The sequence below is a fragment of the Tupaia chinensis genome, unplaced genomic scaffold, assembly GCF_000334495.1.
Source record: "Tupaia chinensis unplaced genomic scaffold, TupChi_1.0 Scaffold000247_1, whole genome shotgun sequence".
Classification (NCBI taxonomy): domain Eukaryota; kingdom Metazoa; phylum Chordata; class Mammalia; order Scandentia; family Tupaiidae; genus Tupaia; species Tupaia belangeri.
The window spans coordinates 1151398-1176278 of record NW_006159725.1 but is presented as its reverse complement, the minus strand read 5'-3'; the positions used below and the strand labels follow the sequence as shown (position 1 = coordinate 1176278).

At 43.9% G+C, this 24881-nt stretch overlaps 2 protein-coding genes across 5 annotated transcripts in view; both read right to left on the bottom strand.

Moving 5' to 3' along the window:
* TECTA (tectorin alpha) overlaps window positions 1-2943 on the bottom strand; it is a 95940-nt gene extending 92997 nt beyond the window's left edge. For both annotated transcript variants that reach the window (XM_027771978.1, XM_027771979.1), the window contains exon 1: window positions 2880-2943. In XM_027771978.1, coding sequence (XP_027627779.1) covers window positions 2880-2943 — 64 coding nt within the window. The remainder of the gene's footprint in view (window positions 1-2879) is intronic.
* Window positions 2944-19732: 16789 nt separating this feature from the next.
* Window positions 19733-24881, bottom strand: part of TBCEL (tubulin folding cofactor E like) — a 60080-nt gene continuing 54931 nt past the window's right edge. For all 3 annotated transcript variants that reach the window (XM_027771984.1, XM_006148795.3, XM_006148798.3), the window contains exon 8: window positions 19733-23020. In XM_027771984.1, coding sequence (XP_027627785.1) covers window positions 22702-23020 — 319 coding nt within the window. In that variant the 3' untranslated portion in view covers window positions 19733-22701. The remainder of the gene's footprint in view (window positions 23021-24881) is intronic.

Below are 24881 nucleotides of genomic sequence, written 5' to 3'. Positions count from 1 at the left end.
CCCCCTGGGGGGGTGATTTCTCACTTTCTGTCTCTCTGTCTGGCAAGCGCATGCGCCCTATAGCAAAAACTTCTAAAAAAAAAAAAAAGAAAAGAAAAGAAAAAGAAAATTGTCTGGAGGAGGCACAGGCCTCTGGCTCATCCTCCTGGTCCCAGGTAACAGTCATCACACACACAGAGTGCCCCTCCCGAGATAACGTCACCACCTCTTCTGGACACCCAGCTTGTTTCGCTGAGGTTTTCCATCCAAACTCTTGCCCAGGTTGGTGAGAGAAATGAGACAATGTCCCCAAGGTCTGCATTACTGAGGATCAAGTCCAAAGGACATCACAAAATAAGCTCCATTTCAGGTGTCACTTTTCTCTGCCCCTGTCCTCTTTTGATTAAAAATCAAACAATAGAACATTATGTTCGTTCTCCGTGTCTCTTCTTTTACCTCTTTCTTCCTTTCTTCTCTCTTTCTAATCAAACAATAGAACATTATGTTCGTTCTCCTTGTCTCTTCTTTTACTTCTTTCTTCCTTTCTTCTCTCTTTCTGACTCTTTCTTCTTTCTTTCTTTTTCTTTCTTTCCTTCTTGTGTGTGTGTGTGTGTGTGTTAGTTTTCAAGGGCAGCTGCAAATCCATCTGGGGCTTCTGGCCACAGTTGTTGAGGTCCCTGCTCGCCACCACCCAGATGCCAACACCCCATTCTCGTGCTGGGTCCTCTCCTTGGGAAAGTCCCTGCTCTGTGCTGATGGGGCTGATAGGCTGGTGAGTAACTGGAACAGAACTACCCTGCTCCTCTGGGAGTCTTTAGCGAGTAGACAACAGCTCATGTAAAAGAGAGTGCTGGGTGGCCAGAGAGCAGCCCAGCAGCACCAGGCAGGGTGCCAGCCTCTAGTCTGGAACAGGGAGCAAGAGCAGATGGCCCGGGTGGAGAGCTCACCACCTTCCAGGGGCTAACATCACAGGGAAACAGGGAGAACTAGCCTGATCATCTGTACATGCATTGTTGCCCAAACCCAGAAGTTTCTGGAAAGCTGACCCAATTTTAACCTTTAGGAGGTGCATTCAGCCCTTGTTCTGCATTTAATGTTGCAATCAGTAGGTCAAGAAGAGTTCAGTCATTCCATTTACATGGTGGCAACGATTTTAAATTCCTAGCAGGTAGAATCTTCTATGAATGTCTTTATAATCTCTACCACAATGTTATACACAGGTACTTATTAAATCCAAAGGGTAAGGAACTTTCTCAAATTCATAGTAACAAAGCAGTCATGTGAGGGGTTTATCCTTTGTGGGGACATTTTTTTTAAGAGTCACAGCCAAGGGTGAATTAGAGCTCAAATTCACACTCCCTTGTAATCATCTTCATGAAAAGATTAATCAGCATTTTGGGCAATTTGCCTAGAAAGGGAAAGCCCCCCAACACCTCGTGGGAAAAATAAAACAAAAGATGGCCATGGAGACTGTCCTTAACTATCCCCCACTTCTCTCTCTGCTCCAAAGCTGAGGCAAGTTTGCAAATTCTTCTCTTCCTGAGCTATCCTAACAAGTTGGTGACGTTGACAAGGAAAGAATAGACATTTTTTCATTTTAAGAATTTAACATTTTTTCATTTTAAGAATACGAGTAGGGAACCAGCAGGTGGCATGGTGATTAAGGTGCTAGACACTCCCACATGGCCGACCACGGTTTGAGTCCTGGACCTGGAGGCTTGCTTTCTCACTTTCCCTCTGTGTGTGTGTGTGTGTGTGTGTGTGTGTGTGTGTGGTCAAATTAAAATAAATGAATGAATGAACAAAAAAATTAAATAAAAATATTTTTTAAAAAAGGATACGAGTAATCAGGTTTTCTAACACTGTAACACCTGTTGAATAAAAGGGGGTGCTTATAAAAGGGAGTAAACACAGTAATTCCCACCTCGAAGCATCCTGTTAACCATATGGAACTGTCAGCAGCAGGAACTCACCAAGGAATCTCTCCACCCATGCTCGCCCAGGGCTGGGAACGTCACAGTAACTACAACTGTGTTTCCTGGGGTTCTTTTTTTCAGCAAATAAACTTTCTTGGGGCTGGGGTAGGAGGCTGAAATCGCTGGGACACTTTCATTATTATGGGGTTTCTTTCCCACGGTGGCTTTTCTAATACAAATGTTCAAATGTACTCAGCCCTAGGGAAATGTCTTGTAGAAATGCTCATCTCACACTTGTAATCGTGCTAGCTGAATGAAAACAACAAAAACCCAGCAAAATAAAAACGGAAGCTTTAGAATCTGAGCCACGAACGTTGCAAATCTCTGGAGACGGCCCATCTTTCTTTTCTGAAACCCAAAAACAATGGGGTAAAGAGAGGGATGTGGCCTCTCACCTACTCAGGGATGCTACACAGAGGAAAAGAAGGAAGGAATCACTGAGGGAGAATAATCCTCTCATTTCACTTCGCAGTTACGAGTTGTGGCCGTGTAAAAGGTCACGGACACACAAGTCAGTAACACAAATCCCATTGTTAACTTCCTAATCTTGGGCTAACGGAAGTATATTTTTTAAAGTCTCCATCACATTGTAAAGGCCTGAATAGAAATCAATGAGCAGACCTGAGGTACACACCCACCTACTCTAGATCCTTTTCATGGAAATAATTTGCATTATTTTAAAGACTTCCTTTGGTATGGACAAATTGTGTTTGAAGTTAAATAAGAAAAACTGGGGCTATTAAGCGAACATCATTCTAACTTAATGTATTTTACCCTTGACAGCAGAATTTAATTTACATTTTTCTTGTTGTATCTGTCGACACATGTACACCTGCCCTTACAATTACGGTTCCAACAAAAGTGTCTCTTTATAAATTCAAGAGCATGCTAATCAAGAGCTTTATGGGATTCTGTAGTACTTACCTTGGTGCCGTACAAGCGCGAAGATGAAAGAGACCCAAATTCTAAGTAATGATGAATAATTCATCCTGAAATTTTAAAAAGAAAAAGAAAAAAAAATCCCCAGCTTGCCAGAGTAAATAGAACAGCAGGTGTGTTTGATGGTAAAACTCAAGACACATCACAACCATCACAGGACAGATTCACACAACATCAACCGTCTCTGTCGGGTTGAAATTCCCGAATGCTGGCAGGGCCTCCGAGGTTCAACCCCCCATAAACAAATGAGACCCTCAGAAGAAGCCAATCCGGAGGTGTAATGAGATCACTGAATTATCAGGTAATTACACAGAATCAAAGAGACCAGCAATGAGGAAAGGAAAGGCTTCTACTCTGCATCTAGGAACCCCCTGGGTATAAAAGACCCTGCTCAGATGCTGGGGGTTCCGGGTTGTCTCTCTAGAAAAGAAACCATGTTCTTCTCTGTGAGACCTGGTTCTCCAGATTTTCACAACAGCTTTCCGTCAAGCTCAGAGAAAAGTTCATTCAAACACAAGGTGCTTCGACAGGTAGAAGGATTTAGAGTTTATCGTCACCCCTTCAATACTAAGGAGACGATGGCTCTTTCTGAAACACTGGCCAGATTCCCACCTCAGACCCTCCTCACTGACAGGGAAAAGGAAGATAAACCCATCAATAATAAAAAAGAGCCACACCACGGCTGCTCCTTGGAATTACAATAAAAATAGAATCCAGTGCACAAGCGAGTAATTAGTTCCAGCAAGTTCATTAAAGAAGGGGGTTCTGGATCCCATATGGCCAACCACAGTTCAAGTTCCAGACCTGGCAGCTTGTTTTCTCTTCCTGTCTGTCTCTCTTTGGTGAGCACCTGTGCCCCATAGCAAATTTTTAAAAACAATAACAATGATAAGAAGTGGAATTGGATCAATAATTCTAGAAAAAGAGAAAAAGAAGGAGCATCACAAAAATGAACTTGTTTTCAAGTTCGTGTTACCATCAGTCCAGCTGGCGGCTTGAGCTCAGAGGGTCAGTGCCTCTCTGCAACGCTGATGAGAACACGCAAGTTTCCAGTTAAAAATACACCTGCCTGAGAACTTAAGTGTGTGGCTAGCCTTGTGATGTTTGCTCCTGACAGTATTTTTAAAAATAGAAAACCTCCTATCGTCTGAACTTATTACAATTCTCCAGCCAAACTTTCAGAGAAAAGCAATGCATTCATCCAGTGAAGAGTTTTATTGTAAATCTCCAGTTGTCCATGTAGACACATTGAAATTTCAAGCACATATCACACAGGAGCGTTTTGCTGAAAACGGCACAAGGATGTGAGGAGCGTCACACACAGCAGTAGCGGAGGTAGAAGGCATGGGCTTGCGAGTTTAAGGCTCAGCCCTCAGGGAAACATCGCAGAGAGCTGTAAGGAGGCTTCACACCGATATTTGTATTTATGAAAAATGTCACTAACCTGTTCTGCAGAGACTGGAGGAACTGAGTGACACAGATTAAAGCCAAATCTTGGGAAACCAGGCAAAATTAGTTAAAACAAGACTTCATGTCAGTTCTCTTCAACTTGCTGCCAATTATTTCTGATTCCTGTAATGATGTCTGAATCTCGAACTCTTAAAAACCAAAAATTCAGTTCGTCGTGCGCTTGAGTCCGGGAAGTGTAGAGTTGCAATCAAGTTTTTTTTTTTTTTTTTTTTTTCTATTGATTAAGGAAAAGTAAATCTAAAGATCAGTTTCAGGATTGCGTAGAGAGCTTCTTTTCCTGAAAAACTAAACCTTTCTTTCCCCCCCCCCCCCCCCCCTTAAAAAAAAAAAAGGTAGATTCAGATGGAAATGTCAGGTACTTGGAGCTGAAACTTTGGTCCCTTCTGATCAGAATCACTTTGCACTGAAAACACAAAAGGAACCCCCCCCCTCCACTTTTCTACCCAAAAGAAGGAGACTGTATAACGTTACAGAATTTGCATCCACCGGCATGGGACAAAAACTCCCCACAAAGCTGCGTCGGACATTTAAATGAAGTCGGTTTTCTACCCAAGTTTTCTTTTTGGTTTCTCTGGTTTTGAAAAGCCGCCACAAATAGGCTCTCCTCTGTTTTTTCACAGGTATGCATGAAGTATTTAAAGAAACGTTCTCAAACTTTTCTAGGTTTTTTATTCCTTCTCTTTTGTCTCGGGTACACGGCCCGGTAGTTTGCTGTTAGGCCGGGGCACTTTGCAGGCAAAACCAAAGGGGAAAACCCAAACTGTGCCTGGAAACCTTCCCTGGTGCCCAGAGAGGGTCCAGGGAAGGAGAGGGTGGAAAGAGACTCTTCCTGATGAAAACAGGCAGTAAGTAAAAAGTCGACAAGTCATTTTGACCAAGGAAAAGTGTGTTAGACTCAATGCTCTCAGATATTCAGTGGTTGGGGAATGAGAAAAATATACTAAGGCATAAACTAAGTTTATAGTTCAAACTGTTAAAATGGAATTTATCAAGAAAGAAGTACCTTGAGGGACCAGCAGTTGGCGTAATAGCCATGTTGCTGGACTCCCACGTAGTTGACCATGGTTCGAATCCCGGACCCGGTGGCTTAACCTCACGCCAGGTGTGTGTGCATGCATGTCCAAGATCCCGAGAGGAGAATGAAGGAAAAAGGATTGTGGCATGGCCATTCTCCCTGGGGGGTGATTTCTTGCTTTCCGTCTCTCTGTCTCTCTCTGTCTTTCTGGCGAGAGCATGCACTCTATAGCAAAAATCTCTCAAAAAAAAAAAAAAGGGGGGGGGGGGAAGAAGTAACTTGAGTATTGCAGAAAACTCTTCTGTGAATCAATGAAAAGCCTTAAAATTACTTCAAACTTTCCTCTAGCCTGACACTTAGATGCAGATTGTACCAAAAAGAAAAAAAAAAAACAAAAAACCTGGATTTAAGCACGTTGTCCTAGGACAGACAAGAGTGTTTGGAGAACTACTTTTTTAGCCTAACCTATCCCATATTTTTTCAAAAACCTGTGACGATTCTGTAGGCTTTGTACATTATGTTTATTTTCTAACTAGGATTATAAATCTTCTGCATATACTTACTTAGAGATGTCAAAGGACCGTTTTCCTCTGATAGGCACAACATATTTATATAAAACCTAGATGTTCGACGCCTATTTAAAGTTAAACTTGGGGCCAGCGGGTAATGTGGTGGTTAAGGAGTTGGACTCACATGGGTGACCGCTGTTTGAGTCCCAGACCCGGAGGCTTGAGAATCATGCTGGCACCATGCGCATGCGTGCTGAAGTCCCAAGAGTAGAATGGAGGAGAGGGGATTGCAGGGTGGTCATCCCCCCAGGAGGTAATTTCTCAGTATACCTCACTCTGTCTCTCTCCAGAGAGGACACATGCATGCCTTATGGCAAAAAAGAAAAAAAAAAGTTAAACTTTAATCCAAGGTTCACCTAGAGACTCATTCTCCTTACCTAGTGTTCATTAGGGTTTTAGTCTAAGAGTCTAAGTGTCTTGAAGCAAAATAGTTGGCTGTTTAACAAACTGCTGGTGGCATACTGATTGCTTTCATCCCCTTTTTTTTCATTCTTTTAAGGATATTTATATCTCAGCCCTTGACCTACATTAACTGCTTCATCCTTCTTGAGGCAGAGCTGCTCCTGGGCTGAATGCCATCTGGGCATAACCAGATACACAAGGTAAGGAATAAACGAATGACAGATTCGGAGGGTCTCACTGCAAGTGGGCACCGGGCATGTGGGAGGAGAACGGCCTGGCTTGTCCCACGTGGGCTGGGAAGCCAACCTGTGAGTGCATATGTTGTGGAGGTCTACGTGCTCCGTGGTCATGGATAGATAGATGACAGAAATCTCTTTTCATGCTGCTGAGTCTGTTTGCAGGAAGACTTTGTTACAAGTATGAGATGAGGGCAGCAGGTGGTATAATGGTTAGCTTGCTGGACTCCCATGAGGGCAACCATGGTTCGAGTCCCAGACCCAGAAGCTTGAAATTCATGTTGGGTTGTATGTGCATGTGTGCCCAAAAACCTGAGAGGAGAATGGAAGAGAAGAAACTGTGGCATGACCATCTCCCCTGGGGGGTGATTTCTCACTTTCTGTCTCTCTGCCTCTGTCTCTCAGAGAGCACATGCACCATATGGGGAAAAAAAAAAGTGTGAGATGAGGGTCGGGCCTAGGTGGCGCACTTGGTGGCACGTCAGACTGCCGCGTTGGAAGCCACATAGCCAACCGCTGTTCCGGATCCTCTGCCTCATCGTCCTGAAACATAACCAGGGATGCGCACCGGTGTCCAAGATCCTGACGAGCTGGGTGACTGGGAGAGGGCATCTCTGTGTCTTGTGGATGTGCACGTGATAGCATGCATTTAGACAAATACGATTATTTTGGGAAAGTGTGATGTGAACAAAGATTTATGATAAGATTTAGACCGGAGTGGGGTAGCCAGCAGAGGTACCTGTGCTCTATGAAGATGTCACAGACCACGGCTGCCCTTTTGGTAAGAACGATGCCTCTGATAAATGAAGACGCAGGGCCGGCTCTGTGGCACCGTGGTCACATGCCGGCTTCAGAGAGGCTGGAGACCACAAGGCACCTGCGGCTCCAGTTCCCACTGCAAGATGCCTGGCCCCTGGGTAAGCACGTGTGTGTTCAAGAGCCAACGGGCTGCAGGACAGGGGGAAGGGGTGGAGGTGTGGCCAGACTCTGTGGAGGGTGTGCGTCGCTCTCTCACTGTCACACGTAATAGTGTGCACACACGCTATTATGAATAAAGAAAAAGAATTAAAAAAACAATTTTCAAAAACCGAGTCATTGGGTCACCAGGAAAGTTATGATGTATTTTTGTGTTGAAAAATAGAAAAATGTGTCATCATTTTCCGGACGACCAAATAGAACGGGTCTTGTGTGCTGCATGTTTTTGTTAGGGTTTGCTTTGTTTTTCTAGGCTCCTTCCACCTTTCTGTGGAAGAGACAGGCAGAGCTGAGCTCCTTTGAAATGACACAGTTATGGGTCGTGGCCAACACGAACTCCTGTCACCCAGATGCCCCTCTGAGAAAGATGCAAGAAGTATGGTTGGTGGCAGCCCCAGACTGGACTCCTGCAGGCTCGGTCGCAGTGTTCAAACCAGGCCACGCTCTTCACGGGCAGTGCAGCTGGTGACCGTGCAAGGCCACAGAACCAGGCCCAGCACTTCCAGCCAAAGCAGGACAGCCCTAGTGGACAGTTTCTGCTCTACAGAGTCTTGGTGAGTGACAAAGAGGCTGTCAGGTGCTCTAGGGGGATGACTATTGTAGGCCCAAGCAGGGTCTGGCTGCGACACACACACACGTACACACATAACACACGTACATACACACATATGCACACACGTGCATACGCACACACCCATGTACACACATATACACGTACACACACATATACACAGAGACAAATGTACACACATGCACACATGCTCACACACATGTGCACGTGTATAAGCACACACGTGTACACATGCACACACATACACATATGTACACACACCAGGGCTCTTCAAAAGACTCATGGAAAAATGAGTATTATGAAAAAAACTATGCATAAATTTCAAATTTAGGGGCATCAAAATAAACTTGTGTTTTAATTCCACTTTTCTTCAAAGTTTCTGAGGTACTCTCTCACACATGTGCGTGTGTATGGTCGCGTGTTGCTTAACAACGGGGACATGTTCTGAGAAGTGTGTCAGCAGGCACTTTTCTTGTGCAAACATCGAGTGCACTTGCACACCCAGACGGCACAGCCACAACACAAGGAGGAATAGTCTGAGCCCCGGTACTGTCCTGCACAGCGCTGACAGTGAGCATGCAGGAGGTACGTGCTGTGCTCTGAGCCCAGAGACGGTGTTGTAGCAATGCAGTGGTACACCGGCTCACAGCACTACCAAACAGAGCGTGCCGAGGAAGCTGCTCTGGGCTCAGTGAGCGAGAGACAGCGAAGGCGAAGGCCAGGACATGACCGCAGACTTCATCGACGCGGGTCACTTAACCTACATTAAATGTGTAACGATAGTTTTCTTTCTTCTATCATCAATTAGCTTTAGCTTCCTGTGACTTTTTAACTTTTTAAAGTTTTTTCAATTTTTTTTTTTTTGAGAGATTTTTGCTATAGGGCATGTGCGCTCACCAGACAGACAGAGACATAGAGACAGAAAGCGAGAAATCACCCCCCGGGGGGCTGGTCATGACGCAATCCCTTCTCCATTCTCCTCTCGGGATCTTGGCCACGCACGCACACATGCCCAGCGCGAGTTTTAAGCCACCTGGTCTGGGACCGAACCGCGGTCGACTATGTGGGAGTCCAGCGACATAGCCATTATGCTAACTGCTGGTTCCCAAGAGTTTTCAATTTTTGACTCTTGTTATAATATCTTAAAACACACACATGGGGACCAGCAGATGGTATAATAGCTATGGTGCTGGGTCGACCACGGTTCAAGTCCTGGACCTGGAGGCTTAAAACTCCTATTAGGACCGAACCGCGGTCGACTATGTGGGAGTCCAGCGACATAGCCATTATGCTAACTGCTGGTTCCCAAGAGTTTTCAATTTTTGACTCTTGTTATAATATCTTAAAACACACACATGGGGACCAGCAGATGGTATAATAGCTATGGTGCTGGGTCGACCACGGTTCAAGTCCTGGACCTGGAGGCTTAAAACTCCTATTAGGTGTGTGTGTGTGCATACACAAGATCCTGAGAGGAAAACAGAGGAGAAGGGATTGTGGTGTGGCCATCTCCCCTGGGGGATGATTTCTCACTTTCTGTGTATCTCTCTGGCAAGTGCACAAGCCCTATAGCAAAAATCTCTCTCAAAAAAACAAAAAAAAAGACATACATGGTCCACTGTTAACAGAAATGTTTTATGGTGCCTGTTTAAATATATGTGTGTGTGTGTGTGTGTATATGTGTGTGTATATATAATATACATATGTGAATGTATATGCCTATGTATACAGTATAAGTATACACACATGTATACTGTATACATATATGCATATTATATGTTTTTTATTATGTACTGGGTTGTTGGAAAAGTCATGACACTTTTTTTTCATGAGAAAATATGTCATGACTTTTCCAATGACCCAATATACACATACATGCATGCACACATGTATAGTATGTATGTATATAGGTATATATGTATGTATGTGTGTATAATGGAGATATCTGGGTAGAGGTATCCAGAGATTTATTTCTCAAAGCTTTTGAGCCTTCAGACATAGTTTACTCCACCTCATTAAGAGCTAAAATCTCTCCCAGCACAGGAAGACAACACCTACACACTTTGAGAATCGTTGCACAACGGGTTTGTGTTAACGCTGATACTCAAAGACCCTCTTAAGGTAGGAACAGAGAGGGCCGAGGAATGAAAGCAGTCCTGGCAAAGTCCAGTGTATAGTAGGTCCACAGGAGCTGCAAACGCACCTGGATGTCATTTTCCCGGTCCCAACATGTCATTGAGATCGATGTGCTTGGCACATTGGGCCCTTGGTCTGCAGGGGAAGACCTATCGCAGTAAGAGGGCGAATGGAAACCTCGACACCTGTGTCCCCACTCAGCCAAGGCAGAAATACAAAACAGCGTTGCTCCCTGTGTGGGGAGGATGGTGATGATTGGTGTCACTCTTAAAGTAGGAATGTTAGACTCTATCATATCCCATTTACTGGCCAAGATGGATCCTGGAGGATGGCTATGGCCTACTTCAAGTTCAACCAAGTAGCAGCCTCTATTACAAAAGCCGTGCTAATGTAGTATGTTTGCTAGATCAACTAACATGGATTCAGGGACACAATATATGGCCACTCACTTGGGAAATGCCATTTTTCTTCCTATCTGAATCAGAAATGAAGTTCAGAAACAGGTCAGGACCTAAGGAACAGACAGCGACATACATGTACCCTTTCGCCTCAGGGCTATGGTAAATCTCCCACCTTCTTTCATTGTGTAATGCAAAGAGATCTGGAACATCCGGGTCCTACAGAACGACACCTTGATTCACTACATTGATAACATCTACAGACTGCATCTCACAAATAAGAGCTGGCTGCAGGATGGACACCTCGGGAAGACATGCAGTTCCAGAAGAGGGGTGACAAATCTTAGAAACAGGGCTGCTGCTTCAGTGGTTTTTAGGAATCCAGTGGTCAGGAACATGCTGGGACATTTCCTCCAACCAAGAGACAAATTACCGCATCTTGTAGCCTCTCTACGAAGAGGTTGTTTGGGTTCTGGAGGCCACACACTCTAAACTGCTCCAGTCTACATTCCAGGTGGTAGGGAACTCAGTTAGCTTCAAGCTGAGCTGAGAGCAAAAGGGAAACCTGTAGCAGATCCAGGCCACCATGCAAGCAGCTCTGCTATCTGGGCATATGTTCAGTGGACCCTTTGAGGCAAGAGGTGTTAGTGGTGGAAAAAGATGAAACGTGTAGTTCATTGCCAACTTCAGTGGGGAAACTACAATGCATGTCCTGGAGGTCTGGAATGAGGTCGCGCTGTCTGCAGCATGAAAATCAGTCCCAAGCACACAATCAGGCTCTAACGCAATGGAACATTTACTTAAGAGATGTGTGGTCATGTGTCCAGAACTTTCCATAATGATCTGAGCCCTGTTGGGGCCAAGTCACAAAGTCAGGTGGATCTATTGGGTCATCGGGCAAGTCAATGACACATTTTTAAATGGAAAAACATGGAAAGATACGTCATGACTTTCCCAACAACCTAATAGTAGCCATCTCTCTTAAGATGTAAATGATATTCATACTTCTTGGACAGGTCCCAAGCAAGCTACCTGGTTTGGTCATCCAGACTCCATGTCACCTGCCCCAGTTGTACCAGTGCCTCCCCAACTCAGATCACATATATGGCTTTGTGTGGGGAGCTACGTATGACAAGCTGGAGGAGGAGGAGGAGGAAAATGCTTGGCTCGGTGAATGGATGGAATGGCTACATAATAGCCTCACTCAGGGTAGCCTTGAGAGATAATTATAAGGGAATATCTCCCTAGTGTGTAAGCTTTGGGTGATATATTTTATCATAGACTTTTTGCCAAAGGTGAAGGGTTCTCAGGTTAGAATACATACAAACTTCTAGGTAGTGATGAACACACAGCATATAGCCAATATAGCCAGCTGGACAAGAGCCTAGGAAGAAAAAGATTGGAAAGTCAGTGACAAAGAGGCCTGGCATAGAGACATGTGAGCAGACAGACGGGAATGGACACAAAGTGTGAAGATCTTTATATCATATATTAACATTCACAAAAAGCATCTACTACAGAAGAACAGAAGAGAGACTAAACAACCAACTAGAAAAATCTTGCCCAGTGGATGTGAAGCAGCCCTTCTCAGGGCTGGTGCCATGGGCACAGGTGTAAAGCAGACACACAGCAGAGATGGAGGCTATGCATGGGTTCAGTGGCATGAACACCCATTTAGCAAGGCAGGTGTAGCTACCATGGCCTCTGAAAGTTCGACTTGCCAATAACAGAGACCAAAGTTGAGCCCCCAGTATGTCATCATTTCTCAAGGAGACCAACTGGCCAATGACCATAATGGATCCCTTTCATCCAGGAGGGGCTAGTAGCTCCTTCTCACAGGGATAGAACCATATTCTGGATATAAGTATGCCTTTCATGCCCAGAAGCCTCAGCCAGCACCACGAATGGGAGACTTAGTGGAATGTTTGATCCATATGCATAGACTTCCATGCCAAATAGCAACTGACTAAGGAATCCACTTTCTAAAAAAAGGGAAAGTGGGGACCAGTAGGTGGCATGGTGGTTAAGGTGCTGGACACTCCCACATGGCTGACCACAGTTCGAGTCCTGAACCTGGTGGCTTGCTTTCTCACTTTCTATCTCTCTCTCTGTGTGTCTCTCTGGTCAATTAAAAAAAATAAATGAATGAATAAAATAAATAAATAAATAAATAAATAAATAAATAAAATAAAATAAAAAGGGAATGTGAAACTGGGCCCATATTATGGTATACAAATAGTATGGCCCAGATGCCAGCCTGGTCCAGCATCAAGATAAATTATTTAAGCGGCAGGTGATGTGCCTCCTTAAAGACATCTTGAGAATGAAGCGCTGGATACTACAGACACAATGAGTTAGAGATTTTGTACGGTGTGGTGTCCCTAATAGGAGGGACTACATGGATCCAGGGTGACTCCACTTTGCCATTAGTCCCAATGGTTACTGGAAGACTTTGTGCTTCCCAGCCCCTCATCTCTGGGCTGTGCACAGTTTAAAGTCATGGTCCCCAAGAGGACACGCTCTCACCAGTAGACACAGGAAGAGTCCCTCTGACCTACACGCTATGGCTGTAATGCTGCCTAGGGACTTTAGGTTCTGTGTGTTCAAAGTCTGGCAGGCCAGACGAACCATCATCTTATTAGGACTCACTGACCTCAATGAGTAGGAAATGGCACTGAACACCACGGGTCCAAGGAATAACACGTGGAACTCAGAAGACCCATTTTGGTGTCTCTTGGTACAACCTTGCCCAATAGTGACTGTGATAGACAAGGGCAGCAACTCTATCTGGGCAGCATATGGTTCCCCAGGAACACGGACTACTCAAGAATACAGCTTTGAGTGAAAGCCCCAGGTAAGCCACCGAGACCAATAAAGGCGCTAACTGCGGTGGAACAATGGAGAGTAGAAGGGGGAGGCAGTACCAGCTGTGGTCGAAAACTCAAACGCAGTGAGAGGGGCTATAGTTCATTCCCCTAGCTTCTCTCTTCGACATTTCCTCTCAGAAAGAGATGAAATAGAGCCCTAGAGGCTCAACTACCCCCAGATCAAGGATAGAGTATTGGATCCACACATTTGCAAGGGGTTGGACTGTGGCAGATGCAGAGATGTATTATTCAGATCCACCTTCAGAAAAGGAATGATTTCTAGCTACAGAGTATAGTGGGTTGAAATCTTCCAACTGTTGGCTCCTTCAGTGTGTTAAACAGTGTTCAGGGTGAGGTTATGCTCTTGTTGTGTTCTCCAATAACTGAGGAAAGCATTGTTTAAAAGGCCCAGGCTATTTCTGCCCATTGGTGGGACTTAATGGAAAATATTTGCTCTAGACAGTTCTGTTGGTGTGGCTGACTTTGTCATGTCTGTAGTATGGTCGAAATGGCCTCGCCTGCCCAGTTCTCCTTTTCCTGTTTTGTCATGGGTGTAACTCCCCAATTCAACTTTCGGATTCCCAACTCCGTCATCACATCTGCTTCTGGAACAGAACCTGTGACAGTGGTGTCTTAGATAAACTAACAGCACTGGATGACTGTCTCACTTCACTGTGTAATCTACCACGGAGAGTCCAGATATGTCTGTAGTGCAGTTGTTCCCACCACTTATCCACTGATTAAATTATGCCGAACCTCATAGATCTAGCTCATTAAGGTAATTATCTAACACTTTACTTACATTCTCCTTGCAAATGGTAATGTTATCCATAGCGGAATACTCAAAATGGATGAGGTGATGGATAAAATGTAATTGTGCTCCTGAAGACTTCTCCTAAACAGTAAAGACATTAACAATGAAAGATCCTTAAGAGCCCTACGTTTGGAAGTCTGCCTCTTACAGCCTTATAATCTTCATTCTTAGATATCTGGGTTAATGTTCATAAAAGGGGATGCTCATACAGCCTATTAATTGGTAATTCTTGAAAACAGATTTTTTTAAGTGATGTAATATTTCTAAAATATTTCCTATTTATTACTATCATGGTAATAACCATTTAACTGCAAATGGCAAGGCTTCAGGAGTTTGAATTGTAGAACAAATGCTTCAGAATTAATCATTTTAAAGGACCGGTATTATTTGCCTGTAAGTTGTATTTCTTTTTGTGCTAGCCTTACTCATTCTGGACTTTGGGTTTGGGCTAACACTAATAAATATGGCTTAAATTTGGAGAAACAGGACTCAAAAGATATTTTCTGAAAGCAACTGAAGTATCTCTAGCCAAGGAGTTTGTAATCGCTAATTCTGAGTGGGCTGACTTAACCAAAAAACTCACAAATGGGTCTTATTCTAACACCCTGGCTAGCACATTAGCAATAAAAATGGGTGGGGATGGGGCAGACACCTTATCTTCCCTGTTCACTAAGGAGCACCAAGTAGTTCCTCTAAAGTAGATTCGCTGGTAGGGAAGAACCAGCCCTGAGTAAAGCTTACTCTAGACAATAACCACAGGATTTCAAGACCATTAATCCATCACTTTTCAAGGGTACTGAGCTGAAACAACTGTTCACACACCGTTAAGGATAAATAATACGTGTACTTTCTGCTACGGAGGTGAAATCTTACAAATGAATAAAAATGAGAGGCTCCAGAGTAAAGATGGCTTAGGAGAAAGGTGATACGTGTGGGCCGTATGGCCCACCAAATCTGTGATGTGCTGCATCCAAGCGCCTGGAATTGCACGCCTCACCGGGAAGAAGGCCGCACTGGTTGCACTAATCGGGAATCTTATCAAGCCCAAGATTAGGAGTCTTTGACTTTCTGAAGATGTGGCAAATAATAATTTCATATAACCCCAACAGAGGACAATTTGACAATATCTACCAAAATGACAAACAGTTGGACCTTTTGCTCCAGCAATCTCACTTTTGGGGATGTATGCTACGGCTGTACTTCCGACATGGTGCTTACTGCAGCCAACTGAAAATAGTAAGAGACAGAAATTGAGAGAGAATAAAACCCCCAGATCTCAGTAAATAGGGTACTGGTTAAACAAATTCTGCTACATCAATCAAATGAACACCTACATTCTGAACACAAAACAAGGTGGTTTTCCATGTGCTATCAAAGGGAGATCTCCAAGATATATTTTAAGTGAAAAAAAAGCAAGGTGCATGATAGTGAATACACGCTTGGCTGTATGAAAGGGGAACGATCAGAACACGTGTTGTTATTATTTGTGAAAACTCTGGACATACAAGAAACTGGTGAAGAAGGGAGCACGTGCACTAGAGTGAGCTTTTTCACTGTATACCTTTATAGTGTCTGATTTTTGAACCATGTGAATTGTAAATTTGGGGGTCAAGAGGTTGCATGGTGTGATTTTGTTTCATTTTGTTTTTAAAGAGAGATTTTTGCTATAGGGCGTGTGTGCTAGCCGGAGAGACAAAGAGAGACAGAGAGACAGAAAGTGAGTAATCACCCCCCAGAAGGGAGGACTACGCTGCAATCCCTTCTCCTCCATTCTCCTCTCAGGATTTTGGGCGCACACATGTGCCTATGTGAGTTTAGTTTTTTGTTTGTTTTTTTGTTTTTTTTTGCCATTGGGTCCAGGACTTGAACTGCAGTCAACTACATGGGAGTTCAACGATGTAACCATTATGCCATCTGCTGGTCTCAGCATAGTGATTAAGGCACTGGACTCCCTCCCAATTGCAGTTTGAGTCCCAGACCTGGCAGATTGAAAACCATGTCCAGGTGCATGTGCACATATGCTCAAAATCCCAGGAGTAGAAGGGATTGTGGCATGGCCATCCCCCCTGGGAGGTGATTTCTCACTTTGCGTCTCACTGTCTCTCTCTGTTTCTCCTCTCTGGCTGGCGCACAAGCCCTATGGCAAAAACCTTAAAAAAAAAAAAAGTTTAATAGCGATTTGACTTTAAAAAATTAAAGTGATTTTAAAAACAACTTCATGACGTAAACTGAAAGTTAAAGCAAATGAAATTTTCACACAGCCGCAATAGTTCGCATTGTCCTGGCTGTATTCTCTAACAGTGGTGTAAACCATATACTCCTGCCTTCAAATATATCCGATATTCCAGAAAACATTTTTCTTTCCTATGTCTTCTTTAACACCTATCTCCCTGAGTCTCATTCTTAGTTATTTAACACCTTAACTGTATTAGAGTGATCAAAAACCACTCAAGGATGAAGTCTTTTGAAAGACTTGACAAGTAAAATTACACTGTAAAGTTCTGGGCAGGTCTAGACCTGGCAGACCCTGAGAGGTAACGTGTCTCCTCCATTTTGTAAGCAGTAGTCGTATTCTTCACGAGGCTTCCTCTAGAATTTTAAGGAGGCACAGCAGCAGCAACTGCGTCCTTTGATAAAGCCTTTATCAAGGATTTTTTTTTTTGGGGGGGGGGGGTTTTTTTGCTACAGGGCGCATGCACTCGCCAGACAGACAGACAGACAGACAGAGAGAAATCACCCCCGATGGCCATGCCGCAATCCCTTCTCCTCCATTCTCCTCTCAGGATCTTGGGCACGCACACACACATGCCCAGCGTTGAGTTTAAGCCACTGGGTCCTGGACATGAACCCCGGTCGACTACATGGGAGTCCAGCGACATAGCCATTACACTAACTGCTGGTCCCCCAGCCTTTATCAAAGGTTTTGCTCCACCAGATTGGGAATTATTTCCCCCTCCTCACACCGATTTTAAATTCACTTGGAACCCTATGCGTCCTTGAGGACAGTCTGAGCTGGAACCCAGTAACCTCTCCCACCTTTGGCTCTCCACTGAAACCAAGTGCCGGGGCTCTACAAGATTCCTAGGTTCCAAATTCTCAGTCTTCTCATATCCTATTACTGGTTCTTGCCAACGGCACCCACCATGTGTGCCCAATATGGCATCTCAGAGGGGCAGGGAGGAGTGGCAGGTACCCACTGCAATCTCACAACTCTGGAAACAACGTGAGGGCACATTCCTATCTGGATTTAGGGCTATCAGTCACATAGTGATTCTGTTACAGAGCAAATCAGTTTAGCAAATTTGGTATTAAGGAACATCTCACTTTTCTGTTTTAATGAAAATGAAGTCTAACAATGGAAGGGTGTGTTGGGGGACAGGTATGGAGCTCTTTAGCAACTACAGCACAGCGGTCAAGTATGTGGATCCTGGAGTCGAATGGTTTGGATTTGAAGAGTGGCCTTGCAGTCATTCATGGCCAATGGCATTACTTCACGTATCTGCACGTAGATCGTCGATCACCTCAACAGTAAGAACACGGGGGCGGCAGTGTGGACCTCACAGAGTGGTTGTAAACCACATGGGAACTCCTTTGCCAGAACAGAGTTAGAGAAATAATGACTTCAAAGGTCAACCTTCTTGTTCCAAACTCATGCTAGTAACTGAAGAGAGCCAGCATTGTCCAACCCAAGAGGAACTGATATATGTCTACCCTGGAGGCTCTCAGAGCAGCTCACAGCAAACAGCAATTAAGCACAATGTTGCATAGCCATCGAAACGGCAACTCTTTGAAATTTGAGTAGAGGAATAAATCATCTCAAATTTAAACACATCATGATGGTTCTGTACTTTTCTTTAAAGAATTATTTTTATTTTATTTTATTTATTATTTTTAATTTGACCAGAGACAGAGAGAGAGAGAGAGGGAAAGGAGAAGTGAGAAAGCATGCCACCAGATCCAGGACTGAAATCGTGGTCGGCTATGTGAGAGTCCAGCGCTTTAACCGCCACGCCACCTGCCGACTCCCAGTCATTCTGTACTTCTAAAGTACTAAGAGAGAACTTCATTCTAAATATAGAAAGAAAGGCTAGTCCTTGTACCTTAATTCTTGGTACAAAGTTAATTCATAACAGCCCACTAAGAGGTTACTGATAAAGCAGGTAGGGTTCAAATATCCAAAACTCTTAATACTGCTGGAAAATTATTTTTTTCAAAGAAAAATATAGCTCTTGAACAAGAACGGGCCAATTTTTATTTTGCCAAAATGAGATTTTTGACCTTATTCAACAAAGGTGATGCCAGTTCTCTCAAAAGATGACTTACTTTCAGGGGATAAGAAAGAAGTGTAGGGAGTGTATCAGAAGTATAACATTTTGCTGACAGAAAAGTAGTATAATACATTTCCTGTAAATCTTTGTTTTGCAGTTTTCAATTTTAGCAAAATTCTAATTAAGTTTGTTAAAACGGTCAGATTCTTACAAGTTTAGGCCGATTCCCCCTGAGAACCCAACCACCGAACTGAGGCCCATTTGCAGTTACAGAAAAATAAACATATTTTGACCCCACGCTCCAGGAAAAAAAAAATCAGAACACAAGGAGAAAATGGACTTGGATTTTTAATTTTTTAAAGATTATCTCTCTATATATTTATATTTATATATATATTAATAAAAAGTGCAAAGAATAGACCTTCGTGTTTAAATCATATTCTAAAATAAAATATATATTTCCATTAACTGCAGGAGACAACTGGCAAGTAAAGAGCCTGAGAGAGTCCAGTCCCTCTCCATCACTACAATGGACATATATTTTTAGGAAGCACCTATGGAAAAGAGTAAAGTGTTCACAACACGTCAGGTAACAGATAGCTTCTGGGTGTTCTTGAAAGCAGTTTTGTTTGCATTTTCCATCTAACATGAAATGAAGGGAAAAATCAAATTCATGAACAGAAATGACATTGCTTAGAACAATCTGGCATCCTGTATTCGCCTTTTACACGCCCCAGAGCCTAGCATTGCCCATGTAGCAAGCCACGCCCACATGTGCACTAACCGAAGCTCTCAGCAGTGCATCTCCAACAGCGATTAGCTCATGTGCCACACGCATCCTCTGCTCCTAGCCCTGATGGGTTCACCACCCAGCTGCAATATCTGTGTAGAACTGGATTTTCACTTTAAGGGAGCAGTTTTTAAACACACAGCATCTTAGCATTTAGCCCTGTTACACATAGCTCAAATTACGCTTTGGGTTTAATTTCCACCAAAAGGCCTTTAAAAAAAAAAAAAACAAAACCAAAGGGCTTGTGATTATCTGCTGCTTCCTTATGTGTTTATGGCCATGGCAGCAACAGGCTGCAGAAAACAACGGAAACGTGTGAGAATAAAGGAAGGCATGTGACTCTGTATGTTTATTTTCTTTCAAGCATTGTAGGACAGCTCAACAATCAGATTCAAAACCTGATTTACACGGTGGCTTCAACAGTTATGGATCCGCGTGTAGAAACAACCCCTTGGTTTTGATTTGGCTTTCTTTCATGATGCCTTTCCTCTCTCCTAACTGAAAAGAACTTGCACTTCATAAAAGATATGTTCTACACACTGTCCTAGAGGAACACATCAGTAATACTGGCTAGGAAAGCATTTTGCCTCATAAATGTCAATAACATGCTCTCAGTGAAACTGGACAAAGTCAATGTTAAAATACGGGCAAGCTGCGGACAGCCAGTCACGCATGACTGTACACTCAGAGGTCCACAGCCCATCTCTCCTTCTTTTAGGCCTGTGATAAAAATAATTTTGGTTACAAGTGTCTACACAGCACCAATTTTATTTCAAAAAGCAGCATCTTTACCCAGCCACCCAAACGAATCTGTAAGTACACCTACTCAAAGAGCTTTTCTCATTAACTTTGTTAACTCTAAAAGTCCAGTAACTGTTGAGATTTTTTTCCTTAAACAAAAATTATTCAGCAATGGTTAAAACCATCAATTACAATGCCCTAAAAATACCCATGGCTGTTGAATTAAATGAGAAGTTCCCTTTACATGCAACTGTATAATAAAAGAATTAAGCCTGCAATTGATAAACACTGTGTCCTGTAATAACAGAAACAGGTCTCTAATAGTAAAAAAGCATTTCATAAAACTTTGTCATATATAAAATATCTTATTAATTGTGACCATTCCACTTATGGTTAAAGCATAAGTGTCGGTTCTGCCTTCTGCTGTGGGACAGTCGAGGGTCACACAATTTCAAAAAATAAGCGTGCATCTGTCTCCCAGGCTGACAAAAGCAAAGGCTCAATTACACCGTCTCGCGCTCCAACTCGGCTGCACTCACGCGTGCGTACACAAAGCACCCGCAGTCTTCATCTCCATGACACTGTTGCCACACTTTTTTCCCACTTGCAAAAATCTGTCAGAGAAATGTGATCACAAAATAATTATTCTTGTCTATACCCAGACTGGATCTCCATTGCTCATTTTTATGATTTCGAAAGAGAAAGTGTGCAGCAGAAGGAGAAGAGGCTGCATTCATCTTCCTCAAACCCTTTGGTTTCCACCTTTAACGTTACAGTGAATGTAGATTCGACCCAGTAGGCCTGGGTCACAGGCTTCGCAGATACTGAGCCTCAAGTGCATTAAGAGAATAAACGCCTGCCGCAAGGCATAGGAAAATGGAAAAAGTAGCAATAATAAACATGACCCTCCACACTTTAAGAATTTACAAGAATTGTCTAAAAATTTCGTAAGAAATTAAGTTTGTAGGAGGGGTAGTGTCCTGTAACAAAGGTCAAAAGGTCAAGTGCAATCACGTAATAATTGCATTCTTTGAAAAATACTCCTCCTACACACCTTCCACCCTAGTTACGCTACGTGTTTCTCAAGTCTCCCACCTGTCCACATGGTGGACCAAGAAAGATATGGATTAAAGAAACGGATTACATCTGATGAAGGCAGGAAAGAGAACAAACGAAAGGATTTCAGAGCAGGTAAGGAAATTGCTTTTAAAAGGTAAGTGCTTTAAATAAGCTTTTGAAAAAAAAATATGACTTGGAGGCAGTTCTGAAGTTTTGATACTTAAAACTTTACTCATAGATTAGGCAGAGTCGTTCTTCTATAGGGGCAATTAAATTGAAATGCAAATTAAATTAAAGCAAAAAGAATTGTTCCATTTATATGCTGTCACAAAAGCCCAGGGAAGAACTGGGAATCGAAGCCCCCTTAGATGAAAATTCCCCACTCTGAACGTGAAGTGCAACAGCAAGGCTCCAGGTGGTGACGCGGGCAGGAGAGCTGCTGCGCTCCTTCCCGTGCTCCCCCAGTTCATGCCCACACCCCGCAGACAGTTTATGGGTCAATGCTCACGTGCCGTGGCCTGCAGACCCAGAACACTATTAGATTTGTGATAAAGTCAGGCCTCTATTCTCAGTAGTTCAAGGTAATGGAAGAAACAAACAGGAGGAAGTATATTCAGTAAGCAAAAAAGAAAGAACTTCAGGGTGTGACATTGTCATGTGATGGGAGGAGGCCGGACGTAACGTATGAGGGATGTGAGAAGTGAGCCAGCAGTCACACAGATCGGGCTGCTCTGCTGTGCTCCCAGCAGGACAGCGAGCTTTCCGACCTTCACCTCTTCCTGTACTGTCCTTCAAGACCCTAACAGGGTCATAGCTTCTTACTGAGTACCTGAGATCAGAATCAGGTGGAAAATGATGAAACCATTTAAAATTATTTCAAAAGGGAAAAATGAAAAGCAAAAAATCACTCAAGATGAGAAACAAGGAGTTAACTATAAACAGGATAAAACTTAGGTAAACATGTGAAGATGTACATCAACGTTAAAAAAAAAATAAAATAAAAATAAAAAGAACCAAAAAAGGCAAGGAGGGAGAGGAAAGCAGAAAAGAAGAACCAGGAGAGAGAAGTGCTGGCCCTTCCCGGAAGGGTCCTTGTCTCCTGGCTGAAACACCAGCAGATGCCCTTCTGAGGGGCTGTACTAGTCGCGCCATTTTTACAAGCATACCTAACGGCAACAAGAACCAAGTGGCAGACACAGCCAGTGAACACAGTAAGAAGTCGGTGATTTCTCGGTCATCTTGCATGAGAGAGGGCACGTAGGCTGGAGATGCGGCCAATTCTGCTGGCTGAGCTGAAGAAATCTGCAGTAGAAAATACCAAAACGTCCCCTACCCATTCTAGGGGGAAAAAAAACATATACAAAACCCCTCCCAAACCTAAATGAAATGAAACATAACACAACAAAAACAACCTTATCCTTCCTAAAGAAAACCACATTGGAAACCAATGCCCTGCAAGAAGTCCTTGTGTATATGTTTTACAAGGCAGGTAGAGGTTATTTTGTTTTGGATTCCACATAAATTTTATCTCCATCCCGAATACCAAAGGAATGCAAAGCACGAGAGCTATATTTCATTTCCTCTGGGCCAAAGGGCGCTTCGTGGTCAAAATAGTAGAGAAGCATGTTGCTCGTGGGTAATTGCACTAGAGTTTTTAATTGTTTCTTTAGTTCTGCAACTGTTTGGTCCAGACGAATGCTCATTTCTTCCACCTGGTCGTTGAAGTGGACTTCTACTTTTGCACTGCTCTGGGGCCTTAGGTCCACTTCTGCCAAAGGCTCCAACTTCCCATATTTTGTGATCAGTTCATGATACCTAGGAGAGAAAAAGTAGGGTCAGCTTCGACTAGTGGCACATGGAAGATTAGACTCCTGAGCTACAGGCAAAATAAACTATCACTTTCGAGAACTTTCTTCTTTTTAAATTGGCCAGAAGGCATATGCGCTGGAGAAAGCATGCCCATGGGTCCTGCTACAATCCCTTCTCCTCCACCTTTCTCTCCTTTGGGGATTTTGGGTGTGCCCAGTGTGCTTCTCAAGCCTCCCAGCCCAGGACTTGAACTGTGAGTTCAGCCATGTGGGATCCAGCAGCCTCAACCATCAAGCCATGGGCTGGTCTGCAACAACTTGCTAATATCTTTTTCAGCATTACATCTGTCTATCTACCTGGTGCCCACTGTAGGCTCTGTGATCTGGCAGGGCTGTCCGGTGGAGGTCTCAGTAAAACCACGTGTTTGGGGATAGGGGATGCGCTTCTCCTGAAGACGCACAATGCCTGCTGTCAATCATTACATAAGAATAGGCTCTGAAAGCAAAGTGGGACCTGGAAAAGTAAGCACTACAGTGATAAGAGAAAGATAAGAAGCTGTGTTCTTGGGCACAGTCACCAAGGAGGACAGGTGTCGGGGTACATGTTCCTTGGGAAGGTGGAAGCTGGCCAGCAGTTTCTCGACCCAAAGAAGCCGGGGATAAACAGAAATATCCATTTACAGGTTAGCTATTGATGCAGCTGCATCAGTGAAGTCTTGTGTGAATGTTCCAGCTTAGTCTCAGCTGTAATACAAGGAATTTAAGGAAGAGCCAAGAATGCATTCTTGGGAAAAAGTGGCAAATACGGGATACGCGTTTCTCCATCAAGGCAAGAATAAAGAGCAAAAGACAGCGAGAGGGAAGTGAATTAGAGAGACAAGAATAAGGCCCACAAGGTCGAGCTTCCCATGTGAAAAATCTCCTCTCCACTGGCATCCCTGGAGGATCTACCGAGGAAAGTGGGCAGTTTCCCACACACCAGAGAGGAGAGAAAAGTGCTCAAAAGATTTACTATTTCTCTGACCATAGCTAAAACACACAGAGATTAGTTAAGGGTCAGAACACGACAGCCACATACAATGTACGAGGAACATTATCGCCCACCCTTCTCCAGCCCACTTTTGGCTTTGATTCAGGTAGATAAGCATCACAAGAAGGTCTGTAGGTGCACAGAAGATAGAATGGCCTCTGTGCGGAGAGGAGGCAGTCCTTTCCAGTATGCACAGTGACAGGGGTGATAAAACTGCACTGGCTCTGCCTTCAGAGTCCTGACTCCATCTTGGGACTTGGCAATACTCCCCCAGTTCTATCAGATCTCAGTTTCCTCATTAGTAAAACTAGGATAATATGTTCTTCCCATCCCACCTTATAAGACAGTCATAAAAATCTATAAGATATGGTCCAGGGACCAGCAGTTAGCGTAATGGCTATGTCGCTGGACTCCCACGTAGTCGACCGCGGTTCGAGTCCCGGACCTGGTGGCTTAGAACTCACACTGGGTGCGTGTTTGTGCGTGCCCAAGATCCCGAGAGGAGAATGGAGGAGAAGGGATTGCGGCGTGACCATCCCCTCTGGGGGGTGATTTCCTGCTTTCTGTCTCTCTGTCTGTCTCTGTCTGTCTGGCGAGTGCACACGCTCTATAGCAAAAAACCTCTTCAAAAAAAAAAATCTATAAGATATGGTCCAGTCGTGGTGGCACAAGCAGGAGTGTGCTCTGAGGTGGCCGAGGCTGCATGGAAGGCCTGGGCATGGCTTCCAGTCCAACCTGAACAGGCCAGGCCCCATAGTCCACACCTGTGGTCCCAGATGGCTGCGAGGCTGGGAGGCTGGGGCCGGGCACTGTGACATGGTGCACCCTGTCAAAAAAA